This window comes from Cyprinodon variegatus, unplaced genomic scaffold (genome assembly GCF_000732505.1).
Source record: "Cyprinodon variegatus isolate N-32 unplaced genomic scaffold, C_variegatus-1.0 Scaffold196, whole genome shotgun sequence".
Taxonomy (NCBI): domain Eukaryota; kingdom Metazoa; phylum Chordata; class Actinopteri; order Cyprinodontiformes; family Cyprinodontidae; genus Cyprinodon; species Cyprinodon variegatus.
In genome coordinates this window covers 420940-435397 of record NW_015150649.1, presented here as the reverse complement: position 1 = coordinate 435397, position 14458 = coordinate 420940, and the positions used below count along the sequence as shown (strand labels likewise).

Sequence of the window (14458 nt, the reverse complement as noted above, 5' to 3'; positions counted from 1 at the left end):
AGCTCGGTCTGACATCCAAATTAATGAGGCTTTTTCTTCGTTCTCTGGTATTTTCAAGGTAACTAAAAATATCTCCTAAAGTTAAAAAATGAGAGTCAGAGTTCACTGAGCCACATCCCGGACCGCCTGTACACAGTAACATCTTTAGGTTGACAGCAAAACAAATTTCAACCAGCAAATTCATTACCCTTAACTCTAGTTGGTCATTTTCTATACGGTCCTCAGACGTCATGTTTGACTTCTGACCAGACACGGCCTCCATTTCCACTTTAGTCAGAGTTATCGGATGTTTGACTTAAGTAAAAAAAAGAAGAAAAAAAAGCAACAAACAGTAGCAAAAAAAAAAAATGTAGATCATGTAATACACATCTAACAGTTAAAATAAAAGAAAATGAAAGTTAAGCTAAAGATAATTATTTTTTTCTACAGAATACTTACAAAATATTTTTTTTGTTTGACTGAATGTGTATTTAAGTGTTGGATTGGTCCAGCCTGAGTCCCAAACGGAATCAGACAGTAGAGGGAGCTGCAGATTAGGATTATGGCAAGGAGGCACTTTAAATCCCAAAGCCTTCATTAAGCTACCAGTGAAAACACCTTTTTATAAAAGGAAAAAGAAAAAAAAAATTAAAACATATGCCTTGCTCAGCAAAAAGGGTAAGCAGTTTGACTTACCACATTTTTATCTGACTCTTCCATTTTATGATTTTATCTTTTGGAAGAAAACAGTCACATTTTAAAACCATAGTTCTTGGTTGAATAATTTTTTTCTTCTAAATCCACGACTAGCAGAAATGTTTGACTAACTGTAAATGTTCATAGATATTAATAGATTTACAATTTCTTTTTAATTGAAAGTTTTTTGGTTTCTGATATCTTTAACTACACAATATTGTAAAGCATTTTTTTATCCCCTGCTGTGACCATTGATCTGATATGCTGATCTCATCTATTCTGGATTAGATTGGGGGAAGTTTCAATTGGAAAAACAGCTAATTTTCAGCATTTGGAAATCTGACTAGCTAAAATTATAAACAACTGTTTGTTTTTCTTTGTGATTTCCCAGCTGGTTCCTGTCCGATGTCCTCAGCCCATACAGTGTGATGTGTCATGGCTCCGTTGCTGAGTGGTGTGCGGTGGCTGTCGGAGGCGGGAGCGGTCGGGTTTGGGACGGCAGCAGCCAGCGGCACGGCATCATGGCCGCAGAGTGAGCAGCTGGTGTGGGTCGTGGCCCTCAGCATCGTCACTGGCGTGCTGCTGCTCTCTGTGCTGCTGGGGCTGTGTGCCAGCTGCCGGGGGTGAGCTGCATCACACACACCGACATGAGCATAACCACTAAAGGCCCTAAATATGTTAAATGTTTTATTTTATTATAAAATACAACTTTTTTTTGTTTTTACCAGGTTAACAAGACTAGTAGGACTGAAAACAGGGAATTTTTAGCCTTACATTTTTGCTTTATATTGCATCTTTTAACTATTACATGCTTTTTTGTATAGGCATTAGTTTACAGGAAGTATGTTTCATATACTAAGAGTTTATTTATATAAATGTTTCACCAATAGTTATTAAAATTTGCATACTTTTTAAGAAAAAAAACAGTGATGTTGTTTTGTCAGTGTAATTGGCCCTTTAACGGCCTTAATTGAACAAATATGCACCTTTGGAAACAAACTGCTGTCCACCATAGCAGCAGTTCCCCCTAGTGGAAGCAACTCAGAAACACATAACCTTGCAAAGCTTATTCATGAATGTTATTGATATCTGCAAGATGTTAAAAGTAGTAGGGGTGTAAATCACCAGCTTTATAAGAATACAATATATAGTGATAATTGTTTGGTTAATGATATGTTGTTTCCCCGTATGACAGAATCTGTCTTGATATGATTTCTATTTAATTAAGTTTGCAAGTCAAGGATCAATATAATTCAATGTCATATGGCCATCTGACAAAATCATTCACATGTATATCACAACGCGGTCGAATTAAAAATGGCAGTGATCCTAATAAATAAAACAAAATAAATGATCATCTGTTCTCATTCTGACTGTGAAGCTGGAGATGGTGTAGCCTAAAGGTGAACATGTAGATAATTTCATTTTTGCATATGAACCATTAACTATTTAATCAACATATTGAAATGATCAATTTATTATAAACCACTACCGCCCTGCCATTGTGCCTGAGCCAAACCCAGTAGAGCAACATAAGAAACACTGCAGTCAATAGTGCAGCTATGCTCTATACCTCTCTATACCAGCTATACCTCCATGAAAGCAAGCTGGACTTCCTGACCACCTTAGCAGAACCACAGTAGCCTTCTGGTTCCCTGAGCTGCTATAATGAATCAACATTTTTGGATAAAACTTTGATTTATTGAGTTGCACCCATACTCTTTCTGTCTATCCCTCCTTTCTATATGTGTCTAGTTTAATTTGTGTATTATTTTCTATCCTTCTGTTATTGTAAATTTAACGTGTTTGCTATCAAAGCCTCTCCCTGCCCGACAGAAGCCCAGAGGCTTTGTTTAAAAAAAAAAAAACTATTGGCAGGTCTGTTGCACTGGATTGCATCAGATTGCACCAGTGGAACTTTCAAAACGAACAAAGAGTGTTTTTGTTTTTTTTATACCTGAAGGACAAAGTCTTCCTGGTCAGCAGTGTGCACATACGAGGTTGATCCTTTTTAGGCTGTATCGAAGATTTGATCAGGTGTTATAGTAAAAAACAACAAAAAAAGAACCAGATCTTGATCAGTTCGTTTTCTTTTATTATTTCCTTTTAACTTATCTCTTTATTATTCTTTCCTTAAGGCAGAAGAAAGCAAAAGATGGACAGCCTACAGGAGACCAAGAAAACCTTGTTAATGGAGTAAGTGAGATCTATGCATTTTAGAAAAAACAGTACTATGCATAAACTGTTATTCTAAGGAGGGCTGCATGACACAAATATCAGATAGTTAATTCTGGTCTCAATTTTAATCCACGTGATTGTAACATTTATTTATTTATTTTTTTTTGGGCCATTATCCCTTTTCCCCTCATCCTTTACAGTTTGGTATCAACACAGAAATTTTATGTTCACTTTGTGTAGCTTTGCTTTTTCTCAGGTTTGACCTTTTATATATTCAGCCAATGATCAATGCATATTAATACTTAGTCAATATTTCACTTTAATAAGACTCATGGACAAAAGCTCAGAGCCCGGTTTGGTTTAAACCTCATTACAAAGACAGAAGTAGAACCAAAGCTTATTCAGGAACCAGGTGTACTTTCTAGTGAATAAAACCATATTGAATACTTCAACTGTGCCTTCATTGAGTGATGACACTTAGCAAGGACTACTTTCTGTGGGAAAATCAGCTAATTCTCCAGTGGCCTCTTCTCAGAAAGAGACACAGCTAAACATTGAAAATCTGAGATAGGAATAATCTTTATAGGTATAAATAACTAAATAAGAAAAGGTTGCAATTAAAAGCTTTGTTCATGGCAAAATCGTTTAAGAGATGTGTCTGTTTGTAAACAATGGATGACAAGTACTTTCTATGGGTTGGGAAGAACACTAAGTTTATGGCCATGTTAAACTTTGATTGGCTCTCTCCAAGAAAGAGCTGCTGCTTAACTCTGGCTCTCTAATTAGTAGTTTCAAAAGGACGAGGAATCAGGGTGAGAATCTCTCTTCTTCAAAGGTATGAAGAGCTAAGATTTCCAGATCAGATATTTTACTCTTGATGCTGTTTTGTTTAATAAAATTACTGTAATTCAGCTCAGTGAGCCAAAAGGACTATATATCGAGGTGACCTCACAGATTTTCACTTCTATTAATGACACCCTGTCCTCTACATCACAATCCATACTTCCACAACCTGAACACAATGAAATCCAGCAAATGTCCACCTTTTACAGCCTGAATGACATCCTCTTGGTCTCTTTCTGTATCACATAATTGATGGCTGTGTTATTGTCCCTCTGTCTGTCGCAGACACTCCGGGTGATTTCCCAATTTGATTCTCTTCTCTCTAACCCAGTGCACATAATTTGCTGACTTGCCAGATTGTCATAAGAGCTGCCCATTTGTATGTTGGACCGTGTCAAAGCCTGGCAGAGTAAATGGGGGTCTTTGTCTATGAGCATAAGTAATGTGCTTTTCCTCCCTCACCTGCAGTGTGTCCGCATTAGTCTATCTTATGCCTCCTTATTATTTGCTTTGTATTTAGACTCAATAATAACATATTTAGCACGATTTCGCATGAATTTGTTTGTGCAGAATAAAAAAACACACATCATGAAGTTGCAGATATTCACCCAAAGATAATGCTTGATGACGACATATTTGACATGTTGCTGCTTATCACATTTTTTTTTATGATTAGCAGAAAGCGCGATCACTGAAAGGTGTGATTGTTTCTTTTGTTTAATAGACACCAAACAATGGCCAGACAATAATAAGGTTATAAAACAGTTAAAACATTACATCATTGAAAACAGCAGCTATGAGAGTGTATGACCACTAGGGGGGGTTGTAGAGCTGCTGATGCACCATTCTCCAATATGCAGCATGAAAACAACAACCTAAACAAAGAACCTTCCTGGCTCACACCTTTAGGGAGGTTTTCAGATTTTCTGAACTCTATAACAGAGTGAAGATTTTGACACATGAATTAGAGAGTTCTGTTAACTGCATGTTTACAGATGTCCTCTCTGTTTTTAAAAAAGTATGCAGCACATCCTCTGTTACCTGGTGTACTCTTCTCCTGTAATTTGGGATTATGAATGGTGGAGATTAATTTTAGCAGCAGTTCTGACTTCAATTTTGTTTTTAAAAGCTTGCATGATGTTACTATGAGTTTGCAGTGCTTAGGTGAAGGGACTGGAGCGTCCTTGTGCAAGACTGACAAGCTGCCAGCTGCAGAGGTGTTGCTCAGAGTCCCTGAGGTTTTTGTGGAGGGAAGTTTGGTAAAAACAAGCCAACAGATTTTAGTGTGGTTTACCCTCCTTGGATGAACTTTGCTTCTTTTCTTGACTCAGTGTTGCTGTCTTCAGTTCAGCTTAGGTCATAAACATGAAATGAAATATGTCTATCTGACAGTTTATTTACGTTTATTCAAGGAAATTTCAACACTCTGTAGTATCATAATGTGAGTCAAAAACATGTAGCACGCCTGATTTAGTTCGCATTTTCCTTTGTTGTTTATGCATACTGAAATTGCTAGCTATCTATTAAAGTCTTTCCTTGGTAATCAAGAAAAACTGATATTTAATCAGGCATGAATAATGTTTAGATAATGAACTTAAAGTAGTGTGACCAGAATAGCTCAGGGAAGAAGAGATAAAAGAGGGTGGGAAGCAGGAAAAAAAATGGGCTGGTGCTGCAGATATGAGAAAATTATACAAAAAAAAGATGAAGAACCTTCTTTACATTATACATGCTTCTTTTGATTCTGCTTTGCACTGAGGTTTGAGAGTGACCCGTTCTGTCCAAGCGTGGACGAGCACTGACTGGTTTTAGCTCCGTGGCGAGGTGAGCTCTCCCTGCAATGACAATCATCTCATCCTTTGTTGTGCAGGTGTCAGAGAGGGAGATGATCAGCCAATCAGCAGACAGTCCAGTGACTGACGCGGCAGTCAGCAGCTCTCACAACGGTCCTCTAACCAGCGGTACAAGTAAGCAGAGACATGTAGCCTCAACATGAAGTCATGACACAAAGGGAAAACTCTCACAAAGTGTTTGCGGGGAAAATAACCTCTCTGGTTGGACCTGAAGGATTTGCTGCAAGCATCTTAGTTGCATATGTATAAGCATACCTTTCAGTGGTTGTTTAGAGTCCATGTCCTGAGGGGTCAGTAGTTTCTCTTGATGCATGACAGCAAAGAGAAATAAATCCTGTTTGCAACAGAACCAAAATATATTTTTGTCTCAATCAACAGTCCTCTCAGACACGCAGGACACCAGCCCTCAGTTGTCAGAGGATCTCCTCTCCAGCCAATCAGAGCTCAGGTCCTCTAAATGTCCTCAGGACAGAGAGCTTCCCAGTCTCCCTCCTGGCAGTGGCCCTACGGAGGACAGACCCCCCGCCTCAGGAGACAGCACCTATGAGGTCAGCGTTTAAAGTCACCTTACCTCCTGTTTTTACTACGTTTAAATGAAACTTTCATTGTAAGACTGGTATGGTCAATAAAATGATGTCACAGTGAGAAACCAGAAGATTTCTTGTTGCTCTGTAACTTGCAAAGCAAAGTGATGAGTCTGTGTGGTACCCAGGTGGTGAAGGAGATTGAGGTGGCGTCTCGAGACGTCAGCGTTGAGGACTCTCTGTATGAGACAGTCAAGGAGATGAAAGACGTCTCCCTGCAATCCTCCCTCGCCAACGGTGGCATCCAGCCGAGCCCCAATGAACCTCCACCTCAGGCCCCTGCCCTTGTCAACGGCCACCCCAGCCCCTGCACCCCAGAGCGAGGCCCGCTGTGCGAGGGGGTGGAGTACGCCTCCGTGGACCTGCGAAAGAAGAGCCGTCACAGCGCTGACATGGAGGCCAAAAGGTGCTCCGATAATGCTGCCGCTGTCTCACAAAAGCCTGCAGACGAGCCAGAAGAAGAGTCGCCACCGCCAGTACCAATGAAGGTCCTGGATGAAAACGACAATCAGCCACTGGTGTTGAATGGTGGGGAGGGGGCTGGGCTGCACAACGGAGAGGTAAGGAATGCATTTGACATCTGTAGATTTTTACTAAACACCACAAATGGCTGTTTTTTATGGGAATTTCAACACAAGACAAGTAGCCTTTATTTGGTTAAATACTAAAAATGCACACTTTTAATCTTTTTTTAGTTTTTATCTTTTTTTAAGAGCGACTTGGATCGTTTGTGTTTCCACTACACATAAAATTCAAAAATGTTTGTATTTATCTGGGTAAAACACTACATCAAGCTAAATGACTTAGACTTAGACAAACTTTGTTGTCATTTTGTATACAAACAGTTTATACAATACAAAATTTAGTTTATGCAGCTTTCTGACAGTGAATGAGCAGCAGCTTAGCAGTGAAAGTGAACATTTTCATTTATAAAGTGCAGCAGTGATCAAAATGTAAACATTGTGCAAACAACATGTAGAATTGATGTGGAAGGTTCAGAGCAGTGCAAAAGTTAAGTAGTGACATGTTGAAGATTCACCATGCAGTGCAAGTGTGATGTTATCAGTGTGATGCACAGTCTAGAATTTTCAGCAGTTCTCTTATGGCAGCGGGGAAAAAGCTGTTACCGAACCTGCTAGTCCTGCATTGAATGCTGCGAAGCCTCTTCCCAGTGGGGGTGTCCGTTTGGACTTGATTTCTTAGGGGTATCGTAGTTGCGGAACAACCCCAAATGCTTGCAAAAATATTTTCTTAAAATTTGCTTCAATGCATTACTTCCATTTTACATCCTAACCAATAAAATGCATTAACATTTAGCTTGTGGTTGAAGTCTAACTAAACCTGAAAAATAAAAACATTAAACCCAAATATCCTTCAGGAAGGCCATCAGAAAGCTTCTATGGCACAAAGAGGGAAAAATGTTGATAATGTCGAATGAAAGATGGAGGAGAGGACTGCAAGTAGGAGCTGGAGTTAGAAAAGCCAGAGAAGATAGATGAAATAGAGATGGTGATGGTGAGATTGACTCAAAAAAGTAGTGAAAGGACTGGAAGGCATTAAGGAGAAAGAGTCAAGGGTTTGGGGTTATAGATGGTAAGATAGAAGGGGGAGTGAAATAGGGAAGGCCAGCAGCATACAGATGAAGCCCTCTGTAGCAAAGAGTGAAAAGTAGTGTAAGATGGGATGATAAGGAAGAAATGGCTCTGAAGAGGAGAAAGGATGAGAGCAAGAGATGTGATGTGAAGAGATGGGAATGATTGAAGAGGTTAAAACTGATGAACACCTCTAGTAGAGCTGCACTCAGCAAGCTTGCTTTGACGCTCTGGCTACATATCATTTTAAGAAGCAGATCATAGCAAAGCTGCTACTCTGATTTCTAAAGTTAGTTCTATTTTCTGTCATTTGCATTTCCCTCCCTTTCTGCTGATTAAATATCAGTTTCTCGTAGTAGTCTCTAGAAAAAATAAATAAAAAAAAACATTTGTTAGTTGCAGGTTTAGTTTTTATACTAAACTTCATTACTTCAGCAAGGGTGCATCAAACTTATGTTTTTTAATGGAAACCAAACACAACCCACATCTGTTCCAACACCAAAACAGATCTGAATGAAACTGGGATACATTTAATAAAAAAAAAAGGATATTATTGTTGTGCACTTATTAAAAAAAGTAATAGTATCTCAATATATTGCAGCATAGGGTTATGTGAAAAACTATTTTGCATACAGTATAACTGGGTCGGTCATGGTAGTTTATTGCATGAGTGTGAATGTCAATATTTAGAAATGTTTATCAATTATTTTCTACAAGATGTTTTTTTTTTGTCTAATGTTGGAGAATAGGACTTAAAACTGTTACAAAATAAGTTACAAAGTGGTATTAAATCTGTTGTCAAGTTGTGGACAGAGGCAGAAAAACACTTTTCTAAAACATGTTAAAACATTTGGTGCAGCATGTTTTTAGGTACATATTTAAGCCCACAAAAAATAATGCTTTACATGCAGTTTGACTTGTACTGTTTGATACAGTGATCGTTTGAAGCTGTTTGTTAGACATACTCTGTAGGTGTTTTCTCCCTTTCCTTTCACTCCTGCAGAGAGGTGGGAAACATCACACTAATCAGGGATATGGAGGGCTGTCATCTAATATAATTTATCCACTGAAGATCTGAAATGTGTCAAAAAAACAGCCTGAGCTTTAGTTGTTTTCAGCAAAAAACGTAGTGAGGGTCTAAATGAAAGTCCCAACTTCAAGGCTTAAAATTACAGTTTTGTTTTTTTTTGCTCTTTATAGGATTCTTTCTTTCAATTTACGCAACTGCGGAAAAAATAGAGTTTGAATCTTTTATGCCTTGTATCTATCCACATATCCTCACCTATATAATAAAGTTCAGCTGTTTGTAAACCTTTTTTTCCTAGCTTGCTGCTCTTCTGTTTATTTTTTCTGCAGTAGCCTATTTGTTGCGGGAACAATAATACCCCTCCTGACCCCTACGCCGGGGATAAATCCTGATCCAGCAAGCTTCTGCTTATTTACACTTTTCAGTATAGCTCCACAGACTTTCACATACACGCATACCTAAGAATGTGTTCTTTCAACCAGCAGCAAACAAATGTATTCTGCTACACGTGTCTTTTTGTCCTTCCACCATTTCCAATATCACACAGTCTGATAATATCACACAGTTTGTTTACTTATATTCTGCAGCACTGGGGGCTGGGGGGGTTCCTCCCTCGTGTTAGGTTAACAAGGAGTGTTTGCCGCTCCCTGCGGTTTCCACCCATGTATGAGCAGGAGCTGCCTGCCATTTGTCTTGCCCCAACCAAGTATTTGTATATCTGTGTGTGTGTGTGTGTTGGGGATCACCAGCTGGACCCCGTCACTGTCACTTACCCAGACTTCATGATGGATGATGTGGGACATAGAAAGTCCTTATCTGTCTGGGGCCTCTTAAATACAGACACATTGACACACAAATCATCTGTGCAAACATTGAGACGTCTGGATGTAAATATATTAGAGAAGCCCCCCCCCCCCCATCAGGTGGCTGCTCTTTAACACAGAAACAGGCTGACTTATGGTGCCAACCGCAATGAGAAGGGGGCTGTCCGCAACGCCTTGAGTTGAAGGTTCTTGGATGTTGGTGGTGTAAAAGGCCTGATTGGCTGGAACGGAAATTGGCCGTTAACAGAAGTCTATAGAGGAAGGAAGCACCAATGAATTCCTCCGTACTTGTAGAGCTTCACTGGGCTTAGAGTCTTCCATTGATGAATATATCAAGTCTATCCTAACCTCTTCCAGTTAGAAAAATATGATTTTAGACGACAAAGATGTTTAAAGGGTAGAATAAAATACAAACTAGTCGTTTTGTTTCTTGGCCTTTGCCTCTCTTTCTGCATTTAACAGGAAACTAGAAAGTTGGAGTGAAGTAATCTCAGAGTTCACAGCATTTTGGTCTCTCTTTACTGAAAGTTGGAAAGCTAGTATTCTTCGTCCCTATATATGGACACTATTTTTGCATTTAAACATGTAAACGTGATTAAATATCTCATCCTGTAAGCACTGGAAAGTGTTCCTTTATGTATAACTAATGGTTGGTTTATGCTTGATGCATCCACCTTCAGAGCGTTGCCTACATTGTTTGCAGCTATGTAATCTCTGCATGACTTTTCCCCACTGTAGCTAATATTCTGAGGGGGCCGTGTAGGCCGCAGACTGCAGCATATGTAGAAGCAGAAAACAGTTTGTTTGTTCCCAACATTTTCAATGCATCTTCGTGTCATCCATCAGCGATAGTCAACTCATTTCTTTCCAAAATTTGTTGATAAAATAAAAAAAATAAAAAATGTTAAGATATCAGTAGATGTTTATGTTTGCAAATCCACACCAGTAGATGCTATTGATCAAGCACAATGTTTTTCTGCACAAATATGTCCTTATAGTTATGAATATTTCTTGGTGTGCGTTCTGGAAGGGTTGACGCCGTGCAGTGGGGTGTGGCCTTTTAAATGCTTTTAAAAGCATAAACTAACCTTTAAGGTTTTGTGAGTAACATAAAAAGATTCTTTTGTTTATGCGAAAAGCAATCAGCTTAAATGCTGATGTCAGGTATGGTCATGTTGTTCACAACACCACAGAGACATATACACATACTGACACCTGGGAACAATTTAGAGAAGCCAGTTAACCTTACAGTCATGTTTTTAGACTGTGGGAGGAAGCCGGAATACCCAGAGAGAACCCATCCATGCATGCACAGGTAGAACATGCAAACCCCATGCACAAAGACCCTGGGCCCGGGAATCAAACCTGGAACCTTCCTTCTGCAAGGCGAAATTACAAACTGCACCACCGTGGAGTGTTCAGACCTTCAGATTAATTATTGTGACTTTTGTGGGCCATTCCTGTTGAAATTTTCAAAGTAGAGGTTGGAAATTCCAAACAAACCATTAATCCCATCTTGTTCCCATTTTATGATAGTTTGTTTAATACATCGTTCAAGGGCTAAACTATTTTGCCCAAATCTACATTTTGATTATTTGTAACCAATATTCCAATTTTATTTAAACTTTCCTTTGCACTAACGACAAGCTGAGCGATGTTTCAGAATTTTCATGACCTTGAAAGCTTGCTTGTCCAGATTCCAATGTTGCACGGCTTTACTGTAAAAAGTGCTTACTTCTACTATCATGCATGGCTCTGCCTACTAGCTGCAACTCTGTCTACCTTTCTATGTGGCAGCAAACACACTTTAACTGTATAACCGCCATTGAAAGGACTGCAGTAAGAAATTTGGTGTCTTACTTTTGTTAAATGCAATGTGACAAAAATTGTCAGCCTCTGCAATTTGAAAACTGCATTTTACTAAATTGTGATTATATTGCAAATACAATTAATTTACCAGCCCTATTTTGTTGTTTTTAAATGCTAAATTAAGACTCAATAAATATATTAATATTTTTTAATCTTTACACCAATTTTAGTAATTACTATTTTACACCAACATTATTATCAAAATAATGTAGCAAAATGAAAGAAGCTAACTAGAGTCTGTAATTATCCTTTGTAGATAAATGTACAAAATTAAAGGGAGATTGTTTTCTTAACCTTTCAATAGATGTTTGCCATTCCAGTAAAAAAAAACGAAAAGAAAAAAAGAGTTAAACTTGTAGGGCATTACATCATATATATATATATTTATTATTTTCTGCACACACTAAGATATTCACTACTTAACTTGGTGGAAAAAAAACACCCAAGCACCTCAAGTCCCTGTAAAGCTGTGAAGGTGAGCTTTTATTGAACTGTCATATACAGCAGCAGCAATGCATGTTTGCAGTCGTTTAGTGCCTGTGGGCTCTTAACGCGAGAGGCAGGAAATGAATTTGACCCTGCTGGTGGGCTGCTGGGTTATACATTTGGGATGTAGACCAGGAAAACAGTGCTCTACTCATCACTCAACACGGCAGTGGACCTGTCGCTAAAGGGAATCATTCCAACACAAATTTGCTGGACGATATAACCCATGCTTTTTGCATTACTTCAAATTTCTTTAGTTGTTTTAGTTGCTGAGTGACCACAGGCACGCTACATATCCCAGCTAATATGCTCAAACTGACGGATGTATGCATCTGTCGACGTGGACGTCGCTTGTGACTGACATGCTGACACCTGAGCCGTCCATCTACTGAGACGGCTGTAATCCGCTTAGCGTGCAGTCTTTCCTGCACGCCCTGCATGTTATTAAATCTCCTGTACGTGCCTGCAACATCAACACACACTCCTAATCTGCTCTCACTTACAAACAAGCAAGCTTATTGTTGGACGTCAAAATATTAATCTGTCGGTTGGTTACGTCTAGTTTTGGATCGACCAAAGACAAACATCCATCGCCATGGTTTTCTGGTTATTTCATATATAGGAAATCCCATTTTTATAGCGCTTGTTCTCTTGCCCTCATGTTGAAAATCCATAATGAAAGTCGCTTTTATTTCCAGACTAAATTCCCCCTTTAATTAGGATAAAGTTTTGAGGCTATATTTTATTCTGAGACACACTTCAAGGCTGCACCGACTGGGCTAAAAGTCACCTGCATCCTTGTTTTTCTACAAATATCCCCCCAGGGGGCATTCTGCCTAATTGGCTGGCTAATTAAAGTGAAATGATAAAAGAGTCTTCCGCGTTGTCGAGCTCAGGTCGGATCTATAAAAGTAATCATGTCTCCAAATACGCGCCATCCATAAAGTAGTCATATTGATTTTCACGCTCTGAGGAAGAAACACGTGAAGAAACAGAGACATACAGCTGGGTTGGACAGCTTGATGGATGAACTCTGTGCTGGTTTTTATCCTGTATTCTACAGTGTGGTTTGCGCAAAGAGGCAGACTTAACTAAAACAAAGAGCTGCACCTTGGCATCCATCAACCTTGACCTTGGGAACTCCAACCGTAGACGTGATTCAAATTTCTGCCCGTGCATCGAGTTGGATGAAGCAGTTTTTCTTTTTCTTTCCACATGATGTAAACCGCTTAGTGAGTGCCGGTGGGTATATTGAGATCCTCGTTAGACTTTTGAAGTGCTTTGTCTGATGAGTTTTGTTGATTAATGGCTGCCTCATCGATCATCAGACAAAGTGGACAGAGGCCGAGCAGAAAAAGCATCCCTTTCCCCGTCACTCTCTATCGACTTTGGCTCGATAATTTTTTTAATGAATGGGTGGTTATGTACAACATTCACTTTGAATGTATCGCAGCAGATGCTGAACATGTTTCCCCTTGTGCCAGCGGGGATAGTTTTGAATTTCACCATCGATCGGCTGAGGAGCGTTCCAAGGCATTCATACAGGTTTTTTTTTTTTGTTTTTTTTAACAGAGTATGCATTTTTGAGACGCAGTCGATATCTTGATGGCATGTTTTATTAATACAGCTCAATAAGAAGTGCAACTCTTCCGTAATTGTCTTCCATTGCTGTTGTTTAGAAAGTCTTAGTTGGCTTTTTTTGTTAAGAGTCTGTTGCTTTTAATCCTCTTTAAGGAGGCTGTGGATCAATTCGCTCTTTTTCCAGGTCCTACCCGTGTTGTGGATCCACATATTTTATTTTTACTTTCTTTTCTTTTGTCTCTTGAAAAGAAAAAATCTTACCCATGTTTACCCAGTTATTTAGGGGAAATTAATAAAGAAAAAAATCATAAAAATCCTCAAATTTCAAAGCATTTTTTTTTTTTGTAGGAACATGTTGCCTACAGAAAACCATCGATGTGTCGCTTAATAAAGTCAACCCTTAAAAGGCTCTGGAGCCACACTTCTGGATGGACTCTTCTCCTTCCTTTGCTTTCACATCTAAATCTTTTTTTCTGTGTTGTTCCACAGTTAGAATCCCCTGTGTCTCCTCCGCCGGAGTTTGGAGATCATCCACAGTCCGATAACGCTGTAAGTCTGTACAACTCTCTTTGTCCCAAGCCTGCCTTTTTTCAGTTCTAAGACAGCAGCACAGTATGTTTTTTTTATTCGAAAGTCAAATGTGGCTTTTTTATTTTACTTTCCTGTAGATAACAGTTGTTGATTTTTGAAATTTGACATGAAAAACAGCAAAAAAAAAAATGTGTTTCTCCAGAAAGTGTAGCTAAAATATGATTTTATTTAAGGATCTTTGATAACAATTACATTGTCACATGAACTGTGGTGGTTCTAGACCAAATTTACCAAGGGGGGCAAAGTGAGGTTAGTGGTTTTTCAAAAGAATAAATCCAAAAACAGTTAATCATTTAAGTTTAAGGAAACCAAAAGGCAAGTCAAGGCAAGGCAAATTTATTTGTAAAGCACAATT

At 38.9% G+C, this 14458-nt stretch overlaps 1 protein-coding gene across 2 annotated transcripts in view; it reads left to right on the top strand.

Annotated features, from left to right (window-relative positions):
- pag1 (phosphoprotein membrane anchor with glycosphingolipid microdomains 1) overlaps positions 1-14458 on the top strand; it is a 68756-nt gene that overhangs the window by 51345 nt on the left and 2953 nt on the right. For both annotated transcript variants that reach the window (XM_015379637.1, XM_015379636.1), the window contains 6 exons: positions 1067-1298; positions 2814-2871; positions 5567-5663; positions 5928-6097; positions 6262-6693; positions 14002-14061. In XM_015379637.1, coding sequence (XP_015235123.1) covers positions 1111-1298; positions 2814-2871; positions 5567-5663; positions 5928-6097; positions 6262-6693; positions 14002-14061 — 1005 coding nt within the window. In that variant the 5' untranslated portion in view covers positions 1067-1110. The remainder of the gene's footprint in view (positions 1-1066; positions 1299-2813; positions 2872-5566; positions 5664-5927; positions 6098-6261; positions 6694-14001; positions 14062-14458) is intronic.